The sequence below is a fragment of the Salmo trutta genome, chromosome 16 (assembly GCF_901001165.1).
Source record: "Salmo trutta chromosome 16, fSalTru1.1, whole genome shotgun sequence".
NCBI lineage: Eukaryota > Metazoa > Chordata > Actinopteri > Salmoniformes > Salmonidae > Salmo > Salmo trutta.
Window position 1 is genome coordinate 49,991,259 of NC_042972.1, and position 24,279 is coordinate 50,015,537.

At 42.7% G+C, this 24,279-nt stretch overlaps 3 protein-coding genes across 5 annotated transcripts; all 3 read left to right on the forward strand.

The window, feature by feature from the left end:
- The first annotated feature begins 3,857 nt into the window (after positions 1–3,857).
- LOC115150959 (ephrin type-A receptor 2) lies at positions 3,858–18,348 on the forward strand. 3 transcript variants are annotated; one of them, XM_029694819.1, is made up of 15 exons: positions 3,858–4,021; positions 6,046–6,113; positions 7,624–8,263; positions 12,682–12,837; positions 13,089–13,549; positions 13,742–13,919; positions 14,030–14,132; positions 14,545–14,600; positions 14,717–14,842; positions 14,957–15,142; positions 15,429–15,703; positions 15,936–16,085; positions 16,514–16,707; positions 16,826–16,981; positions 17,355–18,348. In XM_029694819.1, the coding sequence occupies exons 1-15, from the start codon at positions 3,937–3,939 to the stop codon at positions 17,473–17,475; spliced, it is 2,955 nt and encodes a 984-aa protein (XP_029550679.1). In that variant the 5' UTR covers positions 3,858–3,936; the 3' UTR covers positions 17,476–18,348. The 3 variants fall into 3 exon arrangements, with proteins under 3 accessions (XP_029550679.1, XP_029550680.1, XP_029550681.1); XM_029694820.1 differs by having other exon boundaries at positions 15,432–15,703; XM_029694821.1 differs by having other exon boundaries at positions 14,033–14,132.
- Positions 18,349–19,267: 919 nt separating this feature from the next.
- On the forward strand, positions 19,268–20,152 carry LOC115150960 (heat shock protein beta-7). Its single transcript, XM_029694822.1, has 3 exons — positions 19,268–19,426; positions 19,666–19,799; positions 19,949–20,152. Exons 1-3 carry the CDS (start codon positions 19,411–19,413, stop codon positions 20,099–20,101), a joined length of 303 nt encoding a protein of 100 aa, XP_029550682.1. The 5' UTR covers positions 19,268–19,410; the 3' UTR covers positions 20,102–20,152.
- Positions 20,153–21,718: 1,566 nt separating this feature from the next.
- Positions 21,719–23,884, forward strand: cplane2 (ciliogenesis and planar polarity effector 2). Its single transcript, XM_029694823.1, has 5 exons — positions 21,719–22,090; positions 22,229–22,381; positions 22,487–22,611; positions 22,742–22,878; positions 22,992–23,884. Exons 1-5 carry the CDS (start codon positions 21,946–21,948, stop codon positions 23,230–23,232), a joined length of 801 nt encoding a protein of 266 aa, XP_029550683.1. The 5' UTR covers positions 21,719–21,945; the 3' UTR covers positions 23,233–23,884.
- Positions 23,885–24,279: the final 395 nt, after the last annotated feature.

The window sequence follows — 24,279 nt, forward strand, 5'->3', positions numbered from 1 at the left end:
AACCCTTCTGCTAGGACTGTCTGGCAGTGGTCTGAGTGGGGAGGGAAAAACTGAAAACTAGCTGTTATTGGCAGAGGTTTATAACTCTCTTTGTTATTGGTCTATTAACCAATTTACCACATGTAAATACACAGTGGAAAGCCAAAACTCCCTTCCATGCAAACCTGCTGATTAGAAGGTCTTGTGTAGATTGTATTTTCAACCAGCTACTATCAGGAACATGGCCGTAACTACTGATGAGGACACCGAGGTGCGGACCTCAGTAATAATAATAAAAAAAGAATAATACCAAGAACAACAAAAAATACATATATATTTTGTACACAATAAAGAAAATCAATTCCGCGTCATCATCTAAATATTGCTCCCAGTACTGACCAAAGCAGAAAAACGCCCTAAATTCGTAATCTGACCTAGTTCTAATCACGCCTGACTTTTCAAATGAATGCATTCATGAACAGTGGTTTGTTTGTTATGTTCGCCTCACGGATTTGCCTTTTTAGCAACACATTCACCACTCTCAAACGGCTAACTCTGCCCTCTCGCTGAGCAGAACGAGGGCCTGGGACGTGAAACGAACTACCCCAGCTCGCAGTCGACTCAAGTAGACAACTCGACGCTACTGACGGTGTGTTTGCGAGATGCCGGACAAAAGGCCATTTTAAACCGTCTACAGACATCCCCCAAACAAACAAAACCTCTTGGAGAATGAATGCACATCTGGTAAATAGTCGCTTATAGATGTCAGTCAGGTGGCTAGCTGCCGGCAGATAATTATATTGCAATAACGTTGAAGGGCTTTGGCTAGTATTACTTAGCCAGCTAGAATGATGAAGTAAGAAGCAAATGATAAACGGAGCAAATGTTAAAGGCAGTAGGAGCAAAACAATATGCTACTAAGTTATCATAATAACGTTGCTTTACAGAGAGGAGGCTACTGAGACAGGCATTGATGAGGCGCTCAGTGGTGAGGCTGAGGCAGGCTGCAATAGAGCCACACAGTGGAGGTGGCATAATACCCATAAAACCTAGCGTTCAAACAGGGAAATGGCTCCAATCGTTTTTCCACCATTCATGTTTTCCATAGGGGATTTTAGAAACACTTAAAATAAGGACTGTGATTTGTGTTTGTAGATCTATTGAGGTAAATTAACATACAGCAGCCAAGGTGATAATGGTTGGGTCATTTTTGCTTGTTTTTGCTATTCTCCAAATAGCATTAAAAATATATATATATATATTATGAGGGGAAATTGAAGCTCATTTACTGCATCTGGACCTCACTAAAACTCAAACCTTGGTTAATAACACTGATAAAGAAAAACGTACAGTTTTAGTTTCATCAGCTGTTGTACAATATGATAGAAAACATAGGGAAACAGGAATTTGACTGCACTAGGCCTTTAACAATGACTAAAGAGAATTCAGCAACCAGCACAAACTCTTAATAGAAACTACTTACAGAGGCAGGGGCTTAAATGCAATGTTTCATCACACTGGCAAACCTTCATCATTGACTAGCTATGTGTCTGGGCGACCTAACCGTGAGAACCGTGAAAAACAGTAGGCACATTCATTTGGGCATTACACACAATCCGAGTGGCTTCACAATAGTGCTCCACCTCTCTGTTTGCTGATAGCATGAGAGGTGTAAGAAAAGAAGGGGGTGGGAGAGGCTGAATGACATGGTGTTGATGCTGCCGCTGTTCGCTGACCCTCGAAATGCGGGTCCAGCCCCCAGTGTGAAGTACTTTTGTGTTGGCAGATCCCAAAGAAGCATGGAAGCAGCGGAGAGGGGGGTGGGATGGGTACCGGCCGGGGGAGGGAGAGGTTGGGGTTCAACACTCTTCTGTGGCCAGCCATCCACTCTCAACCATGCTCCTATGGAGGATTAAGAATAATGTATTATAATGGCATATGTATACTGTAATGCATTTGCATACTTCCAGAGGGTGTTAACTTTTGACATGTCTCTAGCACCACTGACAGTCTGACAACACAAACCACCTCACTCAGTATCTGAGCATTTCCATACTTGAAACAGATAACATTTAGAAATAGATGGTGCGTTTCCATTTAACTATCTTCTGCTAGTAAAATGATGTCACACAGACACCAAAAAACTTTGCTCAAAAACCTACAGTGTCGAATAAAACTGAAGTGGTTGAAGAGTTTTCATTACCCATTTAGGCAAATTGTGCATTAATAAATTGGCGACAGCCTATATGCCCTCCCACCTAATTGTTTCATGTCTCAGGTAGCCCACAAAAGCCAGCATTGATAAAATGCAATAATTGACTAATATTTGCCATATTCTAATCATTCTCATGTACCAACATATCACCACAGTCCGTGCCATGGTGAAACTTTCACTAATATAGATCTGAAATAATTGGATGGTGGAACTTGCCAGCCAACCAGAAAAGCAAGGTGAAGCAATTCAGGCATTCTTGAAAGTCAGGACAATCATTGTCCTGCAAACAAACATTATTTTTAAAGTTGAAAAATGGATTTAGCAAGCAGTAGGCATTTAGAATTAAATGTGGAGTGGAGCTTTATAGTTACGTAACGACATCATGTGCCTCCTCCCACCTTCAAATTATCAGTCATCATTTATTTGTCGCAATAAAGAACATTTGACAAAAGAAAAATCCACCCCTGTCGAACAGATAAAAAGGTTGTAGATCTTTAGAAAATACCTCCTATATCCGTCGTTTCTATTACACATCGCAGTAAAACATTTTGTGACATTGCTTTTGTCTAATAAACCTGGGTCAATGGAAACCTGCCTAGTAATGACATATAGGCTCTTATTCTTTCTAAATGTTCTATCACGTGACCTCAACAGGACCTCCATGTGTGTTTATGGTGCATCGTAACGGGGATGAATCATGTTATATATGCATTCTGGTGTAATGACTGACAGTCTGCGCTCTTCAAGCACAGTCCAAAAGGCACCATTATAGTCCAATTAGCATTTAACTTGTTAATACATTTTTCTCCAACAATGTTTATTCCGTCTGTTGTATGATTAATGTCCATGTATGGTAACATATCTGTTTTCTTCAGTTGATTTTTCCATGTCTTTGTGAGGATGGCTGTCTGTCTTTGACTCTCAGCTCAAGGGTCTCTCCTGTCCAAGTACACGCAACTCCACAAAGAGGACTTGACTCTGAAATTCCTTCAGATAAGAGTTGCTAGGTGATGCCATTATTCATGCCTTTTTTGTGTCCCCATATTCATACCCAAATTCTGAGGTTCTTTATGAAGACTCTTATTAGTAGTCATATATTCATACCAGTCCACCCCCCCCGCTTGACCCCTCCCTTTCCTAGCGTGGGAAAGATGGATTGTTGAAGATGGTTCCAGCTATTTCTACATCTGTCCTCCAGCTTGCTCATTTCTCTGAATTCTAACACATGCCAAGAATATCATAAGTAAAAACCAGTGGTTTCTGGACTCTCATGTTCTCTCTTACTGCACTAATAGTAGGTGAGAAGACAAGTCGTCATGCTATTTATTACTATTGATCAGAATATAATACAGATACAATGATTATATCAACATTATTCTCAGGCAGAATAGTCTCTGTGTGTGTGTGTATGCATGTGCGTGTGCGGTGTATTCTTCAAGGAAATGTACAAATAGACAGCACAATATTATTCATTTCATAAAAAAGCGAAATGCTCGGGGTACAGTCATTTCACTGAATACACATCCGCTATTCACAGGTGGTACAGAGTCTAATGACATGACCCCACCCTTCGGCATACCATATATGGATTGGGCCCACATTCCCAAAGGCGGAGCTCATGACGCCACCTGTTTCTCAATGGGACTTTCGGCTGTAGCAAGGGCAGTAGACGGTAGTGCTCACAGAGGTTCGGCGATATTACGAGATCCGCGCACAGAGTAATTCCCGTCAAAGTTCAAGAAATGGATTTCCGTCGTATTCGTTGTTGTTCTTTGTTTTTGTATGTATTTATTAACCATGTGTTTATTACTCTTCAATCGAAAGAACGTAAGTACAATATTTTTCCTCTTAAAATGGGTTTGTAAAGAGCTTTGCTTTGTGGCCCCACATGGTTGTGAGGTTTGATGAGTTGGGGGATTGGGCTGTGACATGGCATTCTTGTAATATTATTGTATATGTTTTGTATATTACAGTGCTAATACAGTGTTAACTTTAAGCTTTTCTCCTCCAATATTTTTTATTTCCATTTCAGTGCATTGTTATTCGTATGATAACTTGTCAATGTGGGGAAAGACCTCTCTAACAATTCCATAGGCTATTGAAAAATATTTAATGTTCTGTTTGTTGAAGATGATGAAGATGATGATGATTGTAAATTGTCTAGAAATTGTCTAAGAATTAGCCTTTGTTGAGTTAAAGAAAAGAAAGCCAGTAAATTGTACACAGCAAAATCAGAAGTGTGAAAGTAACTCGCTGTAGTGTTGATTTTAACACTTTTGCAGTGTGTATATGCATCCACTTTCAACAAAGTGATTTTCATACTTTCAAAAGTGTTAACATTTTAACATTTAGACAGTGTTTCTGTAACCCTATACAGAGTAGAAAATTAAGACTGGCTGTATGAAATTCACAATGCACTGGAGTGAAATATTAAGGATTTCACTATACACTGGAGTGAACTAATTAGTATTTCACTCTACTCTGGAGTGCAATATAATGAAATGGAGTATTGAGTAAAGACACATTTGTAGAGTTACCACCCATGACTGTATTTGTTAGTGACACAGACATAGTTGTTCTTTTAAAAGGCCTATGGTTTTCACCAAATGATTTCCTAGGTGAATGCTATCATTGAAATTAAACTCTGACAATATACATGACGTATATCATACATATACCTTACTTTAATGGCCTAGTTTTATCCTAACTCAGTGGTGTTAGGAAACTCCTGGTTTACAGGCCATATCAGCCTGCAAGTCACATTATTCTGGCTTGCAAAGTGATGTGTAATTCCTGTTGGAATCCAGACATAATTAGGATATTCAATAGTTGTAATTTTTATTCACCCGCATTCAGAATGACTGTCAGGATAATGGAAATTGATAAAGGAGACTACCTAAACTGAAACAACCATATCAGTAACGAGTGCAATAAATCAAACTAACTGATATATTTGCCTTTGTGTTGCATAACATTAATAAGTCAATCAAACAAAAACAAAAACAATCCTAAAAAATCTACTCGTAGTAGAGCATGCTGGGAAATGATAATGATGGGCGTGGTTTTGATGGGACTGTTTTACTCTCCACAGTGTAAGACAATAACTCTGGTTATTAACACCGACACTGGGATTATTTTTTACACCAGTGAGTGTTAATTTCACTCTTACAGAGTGAATTTAACTATTGAATCAACACTAGAAATGTAACAATAAAAAATCAACACTGGCTAATTTCCTGTGTAGATTAACTTGGCTACTTCAAACATGCAGTAATGATCATTCTCAGTATTCTTCATTTATAAAACTAGGTAATGTTGGTATTTGATCATGTTTCAAGGATGGAATATTACTCTGCATGGTTATAACTTATAAGAAGCTTTTAGTTTCAATATTGGAGTGGACAGGGTCTTGTACTGAAGAAAGAGGAGATAGGAGTGTAGGCTGTGTCAGACTTCCGTTGGTTCTTAGGGATGAGCCCAACTATTTTCACTCCCTTTATCATGCTTTTTAACTTCCCACGCTTTTCTCAGCTTTCTTCATCCAAACATATAGTAATTAATAGTTGACGGTTTATTTAATCAGGTTTGTCATGCCAGGGCATGTCCTCTTCAAAGCAGCGGGTGGCATGATATTGGGCCTATTCGGTGAATCTATTTCTGGGTATTTCTACTGTAATAATTGTTGGCTCAGAGAAACAAAGTAACTTTGATAATCCAGTTGTAGAGTAGTATTACTTGTCCATTGCTTTTTACATTGCTAACTACACATGTTCAATTGCTTATAAACACCTTATGTCCTCATATGAATGAAGAATGTTTTCTAATAGTGCTCTCTATTTGTCTTTTTGTAGAGGTGCTGCTGGATATGAAAGCTTCTGGGGGAGAGTTGGGCTGGTTGCCCTGGCCACATGAAGAAGGGGTGAGTAGGTATATCTTAAAGTGAGGAATTAGAAGGATTTCCGTAGTCTAACTAGATGGTCGATTAGGCCTCAAACAATGATATTGATTGTAAGATGTGTTTCCCCTACTAGTACACAATGGTGGTAAACATAGGATAGATGTCACACAGTGTTGATTCCAAGGCACATTTGAAGTAGCATGTTTTAAACGGGTCATAAGTTCTGCTCTCCAGAGGAATAGAATGCGAGCTATTTTCTCCTCTCTCATTCCTTCAGAATAGTTTTCTGGGAAAGCTGGAATGAGTGGCAGTCCGCAAAGTTAGCCGTTGCTGGTTTTAAAGCAACCCTTTAATAATACAACTATGAATGTCATATACATTTCAGGGTAAGAGCTGCATCTGAATTCAGAGGACATAAGTCACATTTTTTTGTTGCATCGAGCCAACAGGTTGTTAGAATTCCTACAGTATTCCACACAAAAAACTTTTTTTTTTATAAAGCGGTGATATGAATGTGGGAGGTTCCTGTCAGTCATTGTGGAACATAAGACTAGGGGAATGAGAAAGGAAGGGAGATGGGTTGTGTGGGAGAAAGGCATCCCTCTATCTATAGTTGTGTGGTTGACTGTCTAAAAAAAGCAACAGGACGTGGTCAGTGGCAGTGTGCTGACTGCTTTTCTTTTGTGACCGCGAGGTTTACAGATCGTCCAATGCGTTCTATTGGATTTCCCCCTATTTTACGATGTTTTACCCATTCTCACCAAACTTCCTCAAACTTTTGAAGCACATTTCAATTTGACTTTGGAGTGGAAGTTTTAAGAATGCACATTGTCCTTGTGTCTTTGATCTATATCTATCTTCTCTTCCTTCGCACACACTAAGTTTCTCTCCCACTGCTGTCCCAAGTCCACGAAACAGACTGGAATAAAGCACTCACTGCGCATGGTCCAATGAAATATGCCTTTATGGCAGCCATCTGAGGTGTTAAAATAATTCAGGATGGCTATTCTTTTAAAGCCCCGTGCTTAATTAATGGATGCCTTTAAATACTGCTACCAGGCAAGCATTTCCTTATTTTCTCTCTCTTAAAACAGACTTAATTGTAGCCAATATCGCTGCCATGTCTTTTCCATGAGCCTATAAAAAAAACAGTTTAACTGCCTTAATGCTTGGTATTCCACAAGAGTTTTGGTTTTAGTGTTATGTCTGTCTCACACAGGCACTCACATCTGTTTATGGAAGCCACACACGAAGTTAGCACGGCACATGTTCAGATCAAGTCCTTCCCTGGCATGTGGAAAAAAGTAGCAGGAAATTAAGCTTGAGCATTTTATAGGCTTCTCAGCAGGCAAACAGTTGTTTCATGAATAAAACAGCAAACTGATCCTTGACGAGAACAGAACTACCTTAACGTTATTGTCATTCTCTTAAACCCTCTCCCTCATTCCCTCACTTTTGTTGTGCTTTTGTAACAGTGACCCTTGTCCTGTACATTGTGTTAAACTTAACCTCTGTTCTCTCTCTGTTTCAGTGGGAGATAGTTCAGACAGTGGTGAATGGCTCCCTCCTGTACACCTACAGTGTGTGTAACATTGACGCGGGTGAACAGGACAACTGGCTCCGGACCACCTTCATCCAGCGGCGCCCAGGGACCACCCGCGTCTCTGTGGAGCTGCGCTTTGTCATGCGGGACTGCAACACCTTCGACGGTGCCTCGCTCGCCTGCAAAGAGACCTTCAACCTGCACATGTCCGAGGCTGATGCTGACGTGGGTACCATCTTCCGTAAGGGCCAGTTCCGCAAAGTGGCCACCATCGCGCCGGACGAAATCACGCGAGGCCGCGGTGCGCTGAAGGTCAACGTGGAGACACGGGCGGTGGCCCCTCTATCCAGGAAGGGTTTCTACCTGGCCTTCCAGGACATGGGAGCGTGTGTGGCACTGCTCTCGGTCAGGGTGTACTACAAGACGTGTCCGTCCACTGTGCAGAGCCTGGCCGCCTTCCCAGAGACGGTGGCGGACGCCCTGAGGGAGGTGGAGGGAACATGTGTTGAGAACGCCGTGAGCCAGGCCACCCCACGCATCTACTGCACAGCTGAGGGAGAGTGGGTGGTGCCCGTGGGACAGTGCCAATGTCGCGCAGGCTACGAAGCTGTCGGAGACTCCTGCCAAGGTAAGACTACAGCCAGGCTTCACATATTGCATCTCTCTACAAACCCCCGACCCTCTGCCTGTTGTAGTGTTGGCCTAAAACGGGCTCTGTTGTATTGGGCGTTAGTTTTAAACAGTAGCTGTATTTATAGAAGCACAGGGTCTAACCACCACCCTGACTGGGTTTGAGAAATGACTGCATGGGAATGTTAATTGTAGTTTCTTCAGTGATTTCAAACACCTCACAAACAAAAAACAGTGAATTTTTCTGGATTCATAGGAATGAATTTAGAGATAACAGGGGAAGGTGTTTGGACATGTTTTTGTTTGTTTTGTTTAATTAAGTGGCTCTATCACAGCAATAACAGAGTTTTAGGGTTGTAACACTAGTTCTAAACATATTATGGGAGAGGAACAGAGAGAGGGACTGTCTGGGACAATATGGCAGAGATGAAAAAGCATAGAGGAAGTTTTTGAACGTTTTGACTGCGGTTAAGAGGTCTCCTGGTAATCTTACCTGTTGCTGTTGGCCAACATTCTTTCCACTGTGTTTGTCTCTCATACTTAGGAATGAGGTGGGTGAGGAGGATACTCTTTTATAGACGAGGAAAACTGGACAAGGGAAATCTGACTATAGAGGCTTGAGGCTTAAAAGTGTTAAGTTTAAATAGGGATGTGGTTGTTTAAGAATGTGCAAATGCTTAGAAACCGTCCAATCCAATTTTTTTTTTAGGCGAGGGGACTGGTAGAATGAGAGACATTTGTATTTTTAAATGTTCTATTTGAGAAAGACACTGAGTACGCCTAGAAAGAACACACTACAGTAATGTATTGAAATTGAAATGGGATGTTTGCTCACATTGTTTGTATGGAAGTTGCCATGTCTTTGGTATTCCGGGGTGTGGTGTGTTAAGCTATCAGGAGGAAACATGGGAGGGAGGGGAGACAGGGAAGGAGAGACAGCGAGGAAGGAACATTACATGATTGTATGCTCAGTGAACTGTGGGGATTTCTGAAAGGAATTCTTTCACCCTAACGTCACCTCCTGTACTGATTGACTGAGGAGAGCAGTGTGGCTCGATGTGCCGACTGAAGAGTACCTGAGTGATGTGTCTTCTCCACACAGCTATTTGTGTGCGCCTGTAGCCATGGCTGCGGTGAACCACAGATTACAGGGACTGTGCCGTCACGCCCATCTCAGTCAGGAAGGGTATACTGAGTCAGTCTGTGGTTTCTGACAGATAAGAGGCTCCCTTGTTCAACAGCTAGAGATTCTGGTCACCTTGGGTGACAGAACTAGTTAGACTGTATCTCTTTTACTTCCTATTACAGTAGTTTATAGACCAGAGGTATTCATCTCTTACCTTACGAGGTCCGGAGCCTGCTGGTTTTCTGTTCTACCTGATAATTAATTGCACACACCTGGTGTCCCAGGTCTAAATCAGTCCCTGATTAGAGGGGAACAATGAAAAAAATGCAGTGGAACCGACTTTGAGGTCCAGAGTTGAGATTGAGGGATATAGACCGTCAGTATAGTATATAGGCCAGGTAACCAATTTAGCTCATAGTTTGACATGTTGTTACCTTACGACAGAGAAGAAACACTTCCATTTATCTAAACATTGAGAAAGTAGTCCACCATAGCTCCAAGCCTGAGAAAGAGTACTTCAAAAGGGGCTGATAGTTCCAGGCGAAGGGGGAAGGCCAAGCTCAGGAATGTTCCAGGTCCAGAATTCCCCACCTGAAGCGGAAATTGTCAGTGAGTCCTGGAGAGGAAAGGGGAATGTTTTAATACCAGGAAAAAGTCAGATTCCAAACCCTGCTGGACAAACTTGTGATCAGGATACAGGAAACATGTTTTTGTCACCTTTGTAAAAAAAGAAAAGAGAAAGGTTATTGTACAGCAGTTGTCATAACGCCTCAAAGCCTGAAGCCAATACGTCCCAAAAAATGTATTAGGGTATTTGGGGGGACACTCAGTTGTCATAATACCTATCGAGACCTAGGCCAATCTTTCAAAAAAAAATCGAAACGACGGAAAGTCCAGAAAATTGGCAAATAAGGTCGACGTGACAAACTTGTTCAGTTAATTATTACACTGATTTATAACACCGAGTCATATCCTGATTCTCTGTGTAGTCAAGCAGAAACACGTTCCTGTCCATGACAATGTATTTATGCGATTTCACCGAAGGCCCTCTGGAGAGGATCCGCTGGGAACGAGGAATTAAAGTGGAATGTTGGACCAGGCTGACTCAAATAAGCAGGTTGTCCATGACTCTGTGTGAAGTCGCGAGGGAGGGGAGTTAGCGGTTAGTGGATAGTTGGTGGTCGCATGAGAGGTTGGTTAGTTAGATGCGTGGGACCGCCGGGTGCTTAGTTAGGTGTGGAGTGTAATTTAGTCAAGAGGATTAGTGTGGAGCAACAGGACAGCTTTTAGAAGGATGACAAGCCCTGCTTCACTCCACTCATCCGGTCGTTAACACACGCAACCAGCTCTTTAATCCTCGTTCCCACTCGTTAGAACAATGGGCCGACACAAAGAGAAAAACACATATTCAATTAATAGAAGCCGCCTCCACCACCGCTCATTCATCAAGGGCACAGCCGCACATAAAGAGATCGACCAGGACAATGTGAGGCATTATTTCAGTCCAAGGTCCCCACTTTTAGTGAGGCATTATTTGAGTCAGATATTTGAATGTCCTTAGTTTGCAAGAATATATATATTTTTGAAATGACACTCTTAACACAATGCGTCAATAACAAAACAACCACGTTAATACATGCATAATAACACATATCTTTCAAATACCTTTAGTCCGCTGAAGTTTTACCCACTGCGATTTGAACATTCTTGAAAGATTGCTCTCATGCCACTGATATACGCAGCGCACATGCCACCGTTTTAAGAGCTGTAATAATTAAACGCAATTTATTTATGGCACCACTCAATCCAAACCCAGTCACAATAGATGAATAGGGGTGGGGATGCGTTGACACGTGACAGGAGTCCTGCTGCTCCTTTTTCAGATGGAATAGGCTGGCCTCCTTTTCTTATGCGTAAGGGGCCCTATACACCCCCACACTCCCCGGGTGACTCCCCAGAGAGAACTCCTGTTGGCACTTTAGACTTTAACCCATCCCCCATACATCCATCTATTCATCTCAATCCCCCCCTACTCAAACTCAAAACTCGTCCCCGTTCTTTTATTGTGGGGCTGGTTGTAACGCAAAAGGTCCTTCGGCCGTAGTGATTAAGTCACCGGCAGCTCCCTCTTGTCCATCACAGGTCACCCTCTTCCCTATAGATGCCAGATGAAAGACTGATCCCCTGGGGAGACATGAGAATAAAGGGAGAGAGAGGAGATAGCTCAAAGGAATCATTCTTACACGCTCTTAAAGTAAACAGTCGATCCCACAAAAAAAAAATGCGTTTAGGCTCCAACAACACAGTCGTTCAACAACATCAAGTTCTTCCTCCAGACTTCCTCTCCCCCTGCTCCATCCTGGCATGTTGTCATTTGCCATCAGAGGAAAAGAGGAAGGAAGGAAGCAAAACGTTATACTTGCATTCCTTGCATCCTGGTTTCTGTCCAATACACACACACACACACACACACATTAACCCCCACAAGTTCTGGAATGGAAGGTACATTTTTTCTCTATATTCTACAGGTCAATTGAAAATCGCCAGCAGTAACCCATGTTGCTAAGGCTCCTCAAACAATAACAACGTCTGCATTCACAGTGCTAATCAAAGGGCTAACCAGACCCTTCTTTTACATTGCTGCTACTCTCTGTTTGTAATCTATGCATAGTCACTTTAATTCTACCTACATGTACATATTACTTAATTTACCTTAACTAACCGGTGCCCCCGCACATTGACTCTGTACCGGTACCCCCTGTATATATCCTCGCTTGTTATTTTACTGCTGATGTTTAATTATTTGTTACTTTTATTTTCTATTTTTTACTTATCTATTTTTTACTTAACACTTATTTTTTTTTAAACAAATCTTAACTTCTTAAAGCATTGTTGGTTAAGGGCCTGTAAGTAAACATTTCACTGTAAGGTCTACACCTGTTTTATTCGCCGCATGTGACAAATACAAGTTTATTTTATAGTTCAAAAGGGATGGGAAGGAGTGATTATCTGCTGTGTTTAGTGTTTCCATGGCATCCAGTTGACAGTGTGACTTGAGGATGGAACTTGAGGTGAAAAGGACAAGTGGAAGCAAATCGTCAGGAAAATCCTCTTCCATTCCGTTTAAATACAAAGGTCCGGTTACAGTTTAACCACAGCCTGGGTTTCCTTCCAAGCCCCAGGGCACTGACAGAGATACCGTGTTATTGTAATGTAACTGAATCACTCTCGCCCCATTGTGTTTATACATATAATACTAGGACTAATAGTCACCCTCCTTTCTCTTTCAGCGTGTACGCCAGGCTCCTTTAAAGCATCCTTGTCCAGTGAATCCTGTGAGGTTTGTCCGGAGAATACTGAGCCATCTACAGCCGGTGCCCCCCTGTGTCCATGTATGGAGGGATTCTACCGCTCCCCATCAGACCCTCTTACGTCAGCCTGCTCTGGTAAGAACCATGGCCAGATAGCCGGCTACAGCAAGGCGTCTCACTAACAAAGGGTTTAGCCACTTCTACGGCCTTTCCTTCAGTTATTCTGTGGCCGACCCCTGGTTTACCTCATACCCTCATACAACACATTGTCTTTATATCATCGTCACGGTGATAGAGGAATCTGAGGATTGTTCATTGGGTGTATTAGCATGTCGGAATGTCTCGTAATAACTCTGTCTACTCTTCGCCTCCTCCTCCTCCTTTAGCCCCGCCCAGCGCCCCTCGTGACCTGGCCTCCACCACTCTGTCAGCGGACGGCAGGCTGCAGCTGTCCTGGAGCCCGCCGCTGGTGACAGGAGGCCGCCGGGACATCTGCTACAGCGTGGTGTGCGAGCGCTGCGCCGGGGCCCTGTGTGTGCCCTGTGGGGAGAAGGTCCGCTTTCAGCCCGGCCCCACGGACCTCCAGGACACCGTGGTGACTGTCGGCGAGCTGGAGCCCCACCTCAACTACACGTTCACTGTAGAGGCCCGTAGCGGAGTGTCTCAGTACAGCAGCCAGAGACCCAGCAGCACCATCACCACCGCTCTGCACTTCACTGATCCCCCCAAGGTGACGTCCATCCGTCTGGACGAGCGGAGCACCACCAGTCTGTCTCTGTCCTGGGCTCTGTCCCGCCGAGCACCATCCCACGTCAACCACCGCTACGAACTCATGTACCGCAGGAAGGTAAGACAGACGAAGGCACGCGTCCCTCCTCTCTCTCTCTCTCTCTCTCTCTCTCTCTCTCTCTCTCTCTCTTTGTCTTCTATCTCTCCATGTCAGTCCCACATGAAGTGAAACACAGCACGTGTGATAGTATTAGCGTAGCTCTATAGTGAATCCCCTCTCAGTCCTCCTCTCTCTCTCTGTCCCGTGCAGGAGGACGACAGTGAGCGTGATGTCACTACATACACAGTGCTGGTTCTTGAGAAGAGTTCGGTGCAGATCAGTGACCTCTCCCCTGGCACGGCCTACGTGTTCAGAGTCCAGGCTCTCAGCCCAGAGGGAAAACCAGGAAGTTACAACATGGAGCATGAGTTCAAGACCCTGCCCATGGGTAGGTGCCCTAGAAACTGGACACTGTTCTTTTTCTCCAATGTCCAGACAAGATTTCTTTGCCATTTGAGTGTGTTGTGGTCTAACTGTGTTCTCTTGTTTTTTTTTTAGCAGAGTCTCAGATCCAGAACAACTCCACGGTGGTCATGGGAGCTGTAGTAGGAGGAGGAATCATGCTGCTGGTTGTTGTAGTCGTTCTACTGCTACACAAACGGTTAGAACACACTACTGCTATCATAACCCTCTGTCCTAAGATAGTATATGATTATGGGTGGCTCACGGGCCAGAGCTGATTGAGAATGTAATGCCATGCCATCTGTAAAATGGTTTTTACCAGAGTAGCTGTTGAAAACTGTAACTGTAGCTGATTGAGTCTGTGGCTGAAGACGACCTTGCCCTTTCCGCTCCGGCAGCCTGCCTGTGATAAAATGGATGGACACTGTTCAACCCTGAGAGGGGATAGACGAAATGAAAAGCCACGTCGTGGCTCTAGCTAAACTTGTCTCGTCAACACAGGAAGCATGTTGATGGGTCTCTAGGCTATTTAGTTAGGGATGCCTTGATATGAATGTCTTAGCATTTCCTGTTGTCTGACCAGACCTTAAAGTTACTGTCCTTCCTAACAGGAGACTGAACTTCCGTCACCGACAGCGATCAGAGGACCCCTACTTCTCCAGTACAGGTAAGAACCACAGCACCCATGAATATGTACCTAGATTAGATGAGAGATGTGCCCTACCGAAGAGATTATCTCCCATCTCCACCGCCTTCACTAATTGTCTTTCACACTTCCTCAAGATCAACTGAAGCCCCTGAAGACCTATGTTGACCCACACATGTATGAAGACCCCAACACGGCTATCCTGAAGTTTGCCAGTGAGATTAATCCTAGTCTTGTCACGAAGCAAAAAGTCATTGGAGCCGGTAAATGTCCAAACCGTTTACAGTAACATTTTGAACAAATCTCTCTGATCCCCATACCTCAGGAGGAAGGTTGCTGTATTAGTATTCATCTCTGTGTGTGTTTCTGTTTCTCAGGTGAGTTCGGCGAGGTGTACCGCGGTCTGATGAAGGCTCCAGGGAGAGGAGAGGTGGCGGTGGCCATCAAGACGTTGAAGCCAGGCTACACAGAGAAGCAGAGACAGGACTTCCTAAGTGAAGCCAGCATCATGGGCCAGTTCTCCCACCAGAACATAATTCGCCTGGAGGGAGTCGTCACCAAGTGTGAGTCCCTGCTCTCAGACACTGGTGGTGTCTCAAATGGCACCCTATGCCCTATATAGTGCACTACTTTTGACTAGACCCCTATGGGAACTAAAAGGAATAGGGTATCATTTGGGACATGGACACTGATTGACTACTGATTGATCTTCTGCTGATTCACCGAATAGTTATTTGTGTGTTATTGTCCTTATCTAGCAGAGTCCCATATCTCCCATCTCCTATCCACTGTGCCTCTTTCGTTGACAAGAAGAACTAAAATTTGCCCCTTTTTATTTATTTATTCAAGCAGTCAAGCATGCCATGATTGTGACGGAATACATGGAGAACGGGGCGCTTGACAACTATCTAAAGGACCATGATGGGGAGATGTCATCGTACCAGCTGGTGGGCATGCTGCGTGGCATCGCGGCGGGCATGAAGTACCTCTCTGACATGAGCTACGTTCACCGAGACCTGGCTGCCCGCAACGTTCTGGTCAACAGCAACCTGGAGTGCAAAGTGTCTGACTTCGGCCTGTCCCGCGTGCTGGAAGACGATCCTGAGGGCACCTACACCACCAGCGTGAGTCAAGCCTCCATAGTACTGATGTTAATGTATGGGAACAGAGTGGGGGTATCACAATCTACCATGTGCTTTGCAATTTGTAGCCTTGTTATGTCTTTACATATTATTGGGAACAACTGATGAATAATGCCATCAGTGAGCCTCCTGAAACCTTCACGTTAGTAATAGCTAGTGAAAACATTCCTTTCAGTCTCATTCTTATGATTAGTTCTTGTTGCTGTTCCTTCAGGGAGGGAAGATCCCCATCCGCTGGACCGCCCCTGAGGCCATCGCCTACAGGAAGTTCACCTCGGCCAGCGACGTATGGAGCTTCGGCATCGTCATGTGGGAAGTCATGGCCTTCGGAGAACGACCCTACTGGGACATGAGTAACCATGAGGTAGGTCCTACGCTTAGTCAGTCACGTCTTAGGGAAATGACAGGGTGCTGTAGGTTTGGTTAAACACAAGGCCTCTGATGCATCACCTCTGGGTATTTATTCTGGGTGGATAGTCTTTAAAACAACCCACTCAAGGCCACTAAGTCAAAATAGTTCCCACATTCCCTCTTCACATAAAACTGTTAGTGTCCTCACATTATACCCTGATGAAGACAGCTTGTCTGTCGAAACGTTGGACTTAAATTTTTTTTGCATCTGAGCTCCTAGAGTGTGCGGCTCTCCTTTATTTTTTTTTAAGTGTCCACACATTAACACAAAACATGTTCTTAGAGTCTGTTGGCTTAGGGTCCTTAAGACAACAGTGGGCTATATCATAAACACAAGCTCTGTGAGAACACGGTCCAAACCCCGCTTCCTCCTCTCCTCAGGTGATGAAGGCAATTAACGAGGCCTTCCGGCTGCCTGCGCCCATGGACTGTCCATCCACCGTTTACCAGCTAATGCTGCAGTGTTGGCTCCAGGACCGCTCCAAACGACCCCGGTTCCCTGACATCGTTAACATCCTGGACAAACTGCTCCGGAGCCCAGAGTCTCTGAAAACCATTGCTGACTTTGATCCCCGGTAAGATGCCAATGAATGAAGCTGATCTCCCCTGGACTTGACAGTTTATCTTGTTCAAATCACATACTGTAAATATAACACTTACTTACTAATATACTTCCCTGTTCTTACCACACAGTGTGTCCATCCGCCTCCCCAGCACGAGTGGCTGTGACGGCTCCCCCTTCAGGTCTGTGCCGGAATGGCTGGAGTCCATCAAGATGAGCCAGTACACTGAGAGCTTTGCCTGCGCTGGAATCACAACCATGGAGCAGGTGCTGGCCATGAAGCATGAGTAAGTACTACACACATGTTCAGTGACCACATGGCACCGATGCATCATCCTCACCACATTGCAGGGCTTAGTTGGCACCCTGCCACATTTGAACATACAGTAAGAGAATTCAGATCTTTGTTAAGCATTTGTTGTCCGGTATGCCACACGATCAGTGATGGAATGCAACACTCTCATTCACCGGCCCCCCGCCCATCTCATTACCCCCATACCATTCCTCACTGCCCCACCCTCAACAGCGTCATTGTACTCGGTTCCAACGGAATATGACTTTCCATATTTTGCTGTGTCATGTTCAAGTAGGAAGTTGCAAATGCAATCATATTTTAGAGTTTCCCTAACAGCTCCTCTCTCTATCTGCCTTCTCTCTCAGCGACATCAGGAACATTGGCGTGAGGTTACCAGGTCACATGAAGAGAATCGCCTATAGCATCCTTGGACTTAAAGACCAGACCAGCTCACTTAGTGCTTGCAGTACAGTGTTTGCCGTGTGAGACCCCCAACCTGAGATTTCCCAGAATAGGACTGCACTGAACATCTCATTTCACTGTCACACTTAATGGGGAAATGGAGCAAGTTGGGTTGAACAGGGTTGTACTAACGTCAGAACTACGTTACTTTAGACTGATCAGCGGCATGATTGAAGAGGACCCTGCCAGCCAGCCAGTCAGAAAAGACAGACATGTAAAACGTTGAAGTACCACATGACAAGAGACATTGAGAGATGTGGTAACAGAAAAAGTCATGTATAAAGAACTTTTTATATTATCAAGTGTGGAAATACTGTATAATGGCAGATAGGAAACTACAGCCTTTAGAAATAGCTGTGTGAGACCTGAGAAGAGGAAGGATGGCCCCACTTTGTATTTTTCTCTTAAACGGAAGTCTGAAAAACAAGAGACATTCAAGCCAAGGCATTCCAGGACCAGGGCTACCTCCTCCTCGAGCACTCACTTATTCCGCCAGTGACTTCTGGACTCTTCTTAGTTTTATAAAGATTTGAGGCTTTGAAATAACAGATGGATAGATGAGAATGCCTGTCTACTCAAATGACAGGTTTATTGGTCTTCGGAATATTTCCGCTCAGGGCAAGAGATCAGATACTTTTTATCTTTCCGTTTGATTTTGTAGGTTCCATTCTGGCTGCAAGCCACCTCATATACTTTTCTCATACATTTTGAAATAATATTTTTCTTTCGTTTACAGTTTGCCTCCGTCTAGTCTTATAGTGGTTCTTCCATTATTATTTAATATTTATTGTATTTTATATTTATTATATTTGTTTAATTAAAAAGACACTGATCTGGCACATGTTTGTAAATATGTATTTTTCAGTCCAATAAAATCCATGTTGCCTTGTGACTGAATCACTTGTCTGAATTCAATCAACTAGCAGAAAATACATTTTGGTACATAAAACACATTAAAAAGAGGTAAGAATGTTTGATTGAAATAGATCAATTGAAATTGAGTTTTCCTTCACACCCACCCTCCAAATCAAAGTTTATTGGTTGTGTACACAGTTTACCAGATGTTATAGCAGGTGCAGTGCAATGCTTGTTTTACTAGCTCCTAACAGTGCAGAAAAACGTCAAACAAGTACACAAATAATCCAGAACTAAAATCAAGCAATGTCAGAATGAATCCAATTAACAACCCAAATAACACAGTTAGCTAATACAGTTGTCGAAGCAGAGTCCGCTTCGATGTCAATTGGTGACTGTACCATGCTAGTCTGAAATGTCACATCTCCACTCTACTGTACTTCATCAAATATGCATCATCAGTTACTGAGCCCCTGCTAAATTCCCTCACCCTGTATCTGGGGCTTCACATTCATTCCTCTTCAATTATCAATTCACTCATCATTTTGAGTTGGACAGCAATTACAGAACGTTTCTAAATGCAATACTGAGTATTAACACATAGTGTGTTTATCCATTTAAACGTTTCATATCCACCATGTTTATTTTGCACGAATCTATATGCTATCTCAAACCTTTATTAATGTCCAACTGTATGAGCGAATTGATTATTATTATTATTATGTACTTCTTCAAAAGAATATGCAGTTTTGTGCTCTGGACGGACCTAAATGGTAAATGAAGATAGATGAGTAGAGGAGATAGAGGTGTAGGAAACGACGGCCACTGGCCCCCAGCTCTCATTCTCTCTCCTATGATAAATATTGCACATGGTTATCCAGGCAGCGAAACATTCACCCACCCTGCCTCTCACACACACCAACAAAAACGGACTCCATCTCACACACAGTATAAAAGAGGGTACGCGAGGACAAAAGACAGGGCTGTAGTGGACAGTGAAGTCTCCTCACAGTAATGCATTGGACGGATTAATACAGTGGAAAACTACGGAATATTTACCATTTCCACCATCTACCTCCACTTCAACTGCACTCAAAATCCTGCATGGAGAGAACTCAAGGTAACGTCCCACAATATTTAGGATCTTCCTCACACTGTTCCAACAATAACAACAAACGTGCAGGTCCGTTCAGAAGATGTGTTGTTTTATCTGTGTTATGACTAACTTAACAGGAGATATTGATAAGAAATAGAGTGGTTTATGTAATACTACAGTTAATTGTGGTGAGGATGAAAACTAGCTGCAGTGTGAGTGTTCATCTGGGGGGTGACAGAGGTGTAAATGACTGTTATTTTCAGATCACTCTCATCCTACGGGGAAGCTCCAGTCGATGGGAGACATGTACCTGTTCACAGTGGATGTGAGTGAGTACTCTCCTGAGGATGTCATCATCACATCGTCAAACAACCTTATTGAAGTCTATGCGGAGAAGGTGAGCTGAAGTTCTGGTACATCAAACACTTTTTGTGTATAAGTTATTGTTGTTACCAAATGTACATCTATTATTTGTTGTTGTTGCTGTTGACCTCCCTTACATTCCTCCTCTTTCCATGTTCTTGCCTCATCATTTGTTCTCACCAGCTAGCAGAGGATGGCACGGTTAGGAACACATTTTCCCACAAGTGCCAGTTGCCGGGGGACGTGGATCCCATGTCTGTGACAACCTCATTGGAAAACAGTGGTGACTGTCTGACTCTGACTGTCAAAGCCAGAAGAAATTTGTCTTCCATATAATGTGGGAGGTGTTGAAAAAGTTTAAACACACACACACACACACACACACACACACACACACACACACACACACACCAATCTGGTTGCATTAATTCAGATGATTGTATTCAAATAATTAATTTAATTTAATTCACATTAAATTCTAACTTGGGGAATGGGTGGGGCATAATGTCCCTAGGACAAGATCTATTCTTGAATGAGGCCCCTGGGAATGGTGCGCCGCAGTGCCTAATTTATTCAGGAAGTTGGTATATATATTTTAATATAACCCAATGTTTGTTTATTATTTAATGTTACGTCTGTCAGTTCCTCTAAGACAATTTCCAGAATAAACTAATCAAACACCAGCAATGGAAGTCAATAAAATTTGAAGTTGATGCCTTTACTTTGAAAGTAACCGGAAGTTAAGTATTTTTTTGTTGTTGCAGGAAGTAGGTTGTCATTAGCGTCACCGCAGCAGAACGGTTTTCGGATGTTGCCTTCAAAATAAAGGTCCGTGGTGAAACGCCATGTGTATGATCTTTTTTGCGGCTTTGCATGGTTCATAACGTATAAAAATATATAACTACATGGGGAAAAAGCTAAACTAAAGGGAATTACTACTTTATATAACATCAAGAATATTATAAGGTGGAGCACATTGAGAAATGGTTGGAGCTTAAGTAAATTCATGTAAATAACATAATAGCCTACTGGTAAAAAATATAGGCTTATAAAAGCATAGATGTTATTTTATGAGTCTTGTTAATTTACTGTTGTTATTTTTCAAGGATGCAATTTTGAACTGTAATGTTTAAGGAAAGTCTTACTGTATTTTTGTTGTATTGCACAAACAAATTGCACTGTACAGGAAAAACGATCGATGTGTGTCCATAAAACCAGAGTCAAGTCTACTCACTAGTGTCCCTAGAACACAAAACGTGAGTTTAAACAAAAAGCAAGGTCATAGGAAGTGTTGTTCGACTTTTATTGTGGTCAAACAGCTTAAAATGGGGTGCCTGGACACAATATGGTTCAAATAAAGCACTGCGGCATAGGACGCATTGTCATACCAAAATACATTTAATGTAAAACTTATTATCTTCCTTCTGGTGGACACTTTGGAAAATATACAACATACTATATGTGTATTCAAAAAGTCAAGAAAAATGCACGTACATTTGGTTTAAAGAAAACGTTATTTATACGTTATTCATAACTCTATAAATCAATAATTTATAGGCCTACAGTTTATTGCATTGGGGGCTATGGAGTTGGTGGAGTAGAATGTGTTGCTGGGTATTTATACCAGAGTCCCCAATGAAATAACACCATATATAGATTCTACTGACGCTACTGAGTATTCCCAACCCCACTTTTACATCGGCACATATAATACTTTTTTCCTCTATAAGCAATATGTAATTCATATACAGTGTTTTGCATTGGAGGCATTTATTTGACTTTAGAAAATGTTTTAAAACGAACATTTAATGCAAATGTCACATAAATATGAGCAAATATGCTAATGTTTAGACAATCATTTTTCATATATTATGAACAAATACAAGTGAATTACATTTTTCTACTACGTGAGGGACTTTTACGTAGGGAAAAATTCCATGACCCAGAAGTACTTAATGTTGATGACGAGATGCTGCCTTGGTTGTCAAGGTAAGAACGCTTATTTTCAGTCGCCTGTTCTCTGTTAGCGTTCTCACAATTTAGTCGCGCAGCGCTACGGTAACATCAATGTGTGTTAAAATATAATTCATGAACTTCAAAAAGTGCAGGTGGTCCGGTCGGGTACTCACGCAGGTACTCCTTATCGGTTTGTAGACGTACATAGAGCAGATTCTTTATACATGCCACGCCAGTGCGTAGTCGAACCACACGATATGGCACAAATCGTCGATCCTGGGTCGATTGTTGTAGCCGACTGGCACCGAAGTGCAGATAGCAAGGAGTTCTTCAGCAGGATTCTACACAAGAAAAAACGTAGAAACTTTGGTATGTTTCTTGACTTAGGAGCTGCTAAGTTGCCCTGCTTGTATATCATACATAAATCATACCGTACACAGTTAGCCTTATATCGATTCATTAACTTTACATTTGTATACAGCAAATATATTTCAAACAATTTTCCAGGGCTTCTGGAGGCTCTAGTGATGCCCCCTAATGTGTCTGTGGACACTGTTCACTACAAGATCTTCATATCCGGAAAGAGTGGGGTGGGGAAGACTGCTCTTGCTGCACGTCTAGCTGGACTCAATATTCCCAACATGCACTATGAAACTACAGGTAGGCCTAGTGCAGCTGTGAACATTTGGCATAATACCTGGATATTATGGGTTAAATTAACATGTGCTACAGCACGTTTCTCAAGTAACACACCTGTTCTTGTAGGTATTGAGACCACAGTGGTGTATTGGCCTGTGAAGTTGAGGGAGAGCGGTCGTGTTCTGTTTTTCCGCTTGCAGCTATGGGACTGTGGAGAGAACGCCTTACGCCGATTTGACCACTTGCTTCCGGTATGCTTGAAATATCATAAGCTTCACCTAGCACAGAAAAAAGCATATTAGCATTAAAAAAAAACAGCACAATGTTTTGGTGATTCATATGAACAAAAATGACATAATTCCCTTTTCCTGTGCGTCTCAGTCCTGTAAGGAGCAGGTGGATGCCATCCTCTTCCTCTTCTCCTTTACAGACCGAGCGTCCTTCGATGGTCTGTCCAATCAGATCGCCAGAGGGTCTGAACCTTGCGACAGAGTTGTGAAATTGGTTGTTGGCACCAAATATCCTTACATCATTCCCTTTGTGTGTGTGTGTGTGTGTGTGTGTAGTTGGCTGTTTTGTGACCGACTAATACCCACTACCCAGAATTCTTTGTTCTTGACAGCGACCTCAGATTTGACCTGTTCATGCATACAGACGTGACGGAGAGAGAGGTGACTCGGTTCCAGGAGGTCTGGGGGTTGCCTGTGTTCCGTATGGGGGGTGACGTCAGCAACGTCAGTAACCTGGGTGAGGTAGCCCCCCTACTGAACTGCCTGGCAGAGCACCTGTGGCACCAGGACTGTGTGGCTACCAGGTCTACCATCCTTCCAGTCTCCACACAGTCAGAGGCTGCTACTGTGGTACATGTATGAAATCCAATAGGTTGAGAGACAATATTTTCATCTCCTACAGCACTGCTGTGGTACGCTCAACAGATATCCTGGATTACCTTCTCACATAGAACTGTGGAGAAACAGAACCTGCATCTGAGTTTATTGGGTCTTTGAACAACATGTTTAACTTTGTGAGGACAAGCATTCATCCAGGCCTGTAAAATGAAACTTGAGGTAAATGGTCAAACGCAATGTTGGGTTTTTCCTTTTTAGGAACCACTGCCACCTATAGGTTAAACAGGGAGAAGAAGCAGCAGGCTGCCTTTTTTTTATCAATCTGCATTTACAACATTTTTCAAAGTTGTGATCTTGGTAAACAGAAGGGATACAATTAGTAGCCAGTGTTGGGGAGTAGTGAACTACATATAGTTAACCTAGTAATTTAACTACATTTTGAAGTAGCTTGGTGGTAGTTGAACTAAATTCAAATCTAGGTAGTGTTTTCAGTAGTTAAGAACTTTTTTGTCATGTAGCAGTATAGCTAACTACTGGAACTATACGCAACTTTTTTTGCAAAAATAAAATATAGGTGAAGTCGGCAAGAATTTCCTTTCTCGGCCTTAGACCTGCTTAATTCTCACTTGAAACAGTTTTTGTGTTTTAGCCCAAATTACACATTCTTTACATCTGACTCCAGAGTGATATTATGTTGCAATTTGTATTCTATGACATTTCAGATTGAGATATGATTTATAATGTAGTTTGGATGTAGTGAACTAGTTTTTCAAACTATATTTTTCTAAAGGGTAGCTTTAGTGTAGCTTAACTTCTTCCAGTGTGAAGTCATTTGTAGCTTGGTACAAATGACAAAACATTTTCAGAGTAGCTTCCACAACACGTAGTGTAACACACAATGTCTAACCTTGCCAAAATCCATTGTCCGGTTACACCAGTACTTCAATTTGCTGAACCCCCACTTCACACTCCGTCACCACCTGGTCTCCACGGAACATTGGAGAATAAAAAGAGTGCACATAGGGTTGTAGGCTAACCATTCGACAATTGACCTCTACCTTGTGTACGGCT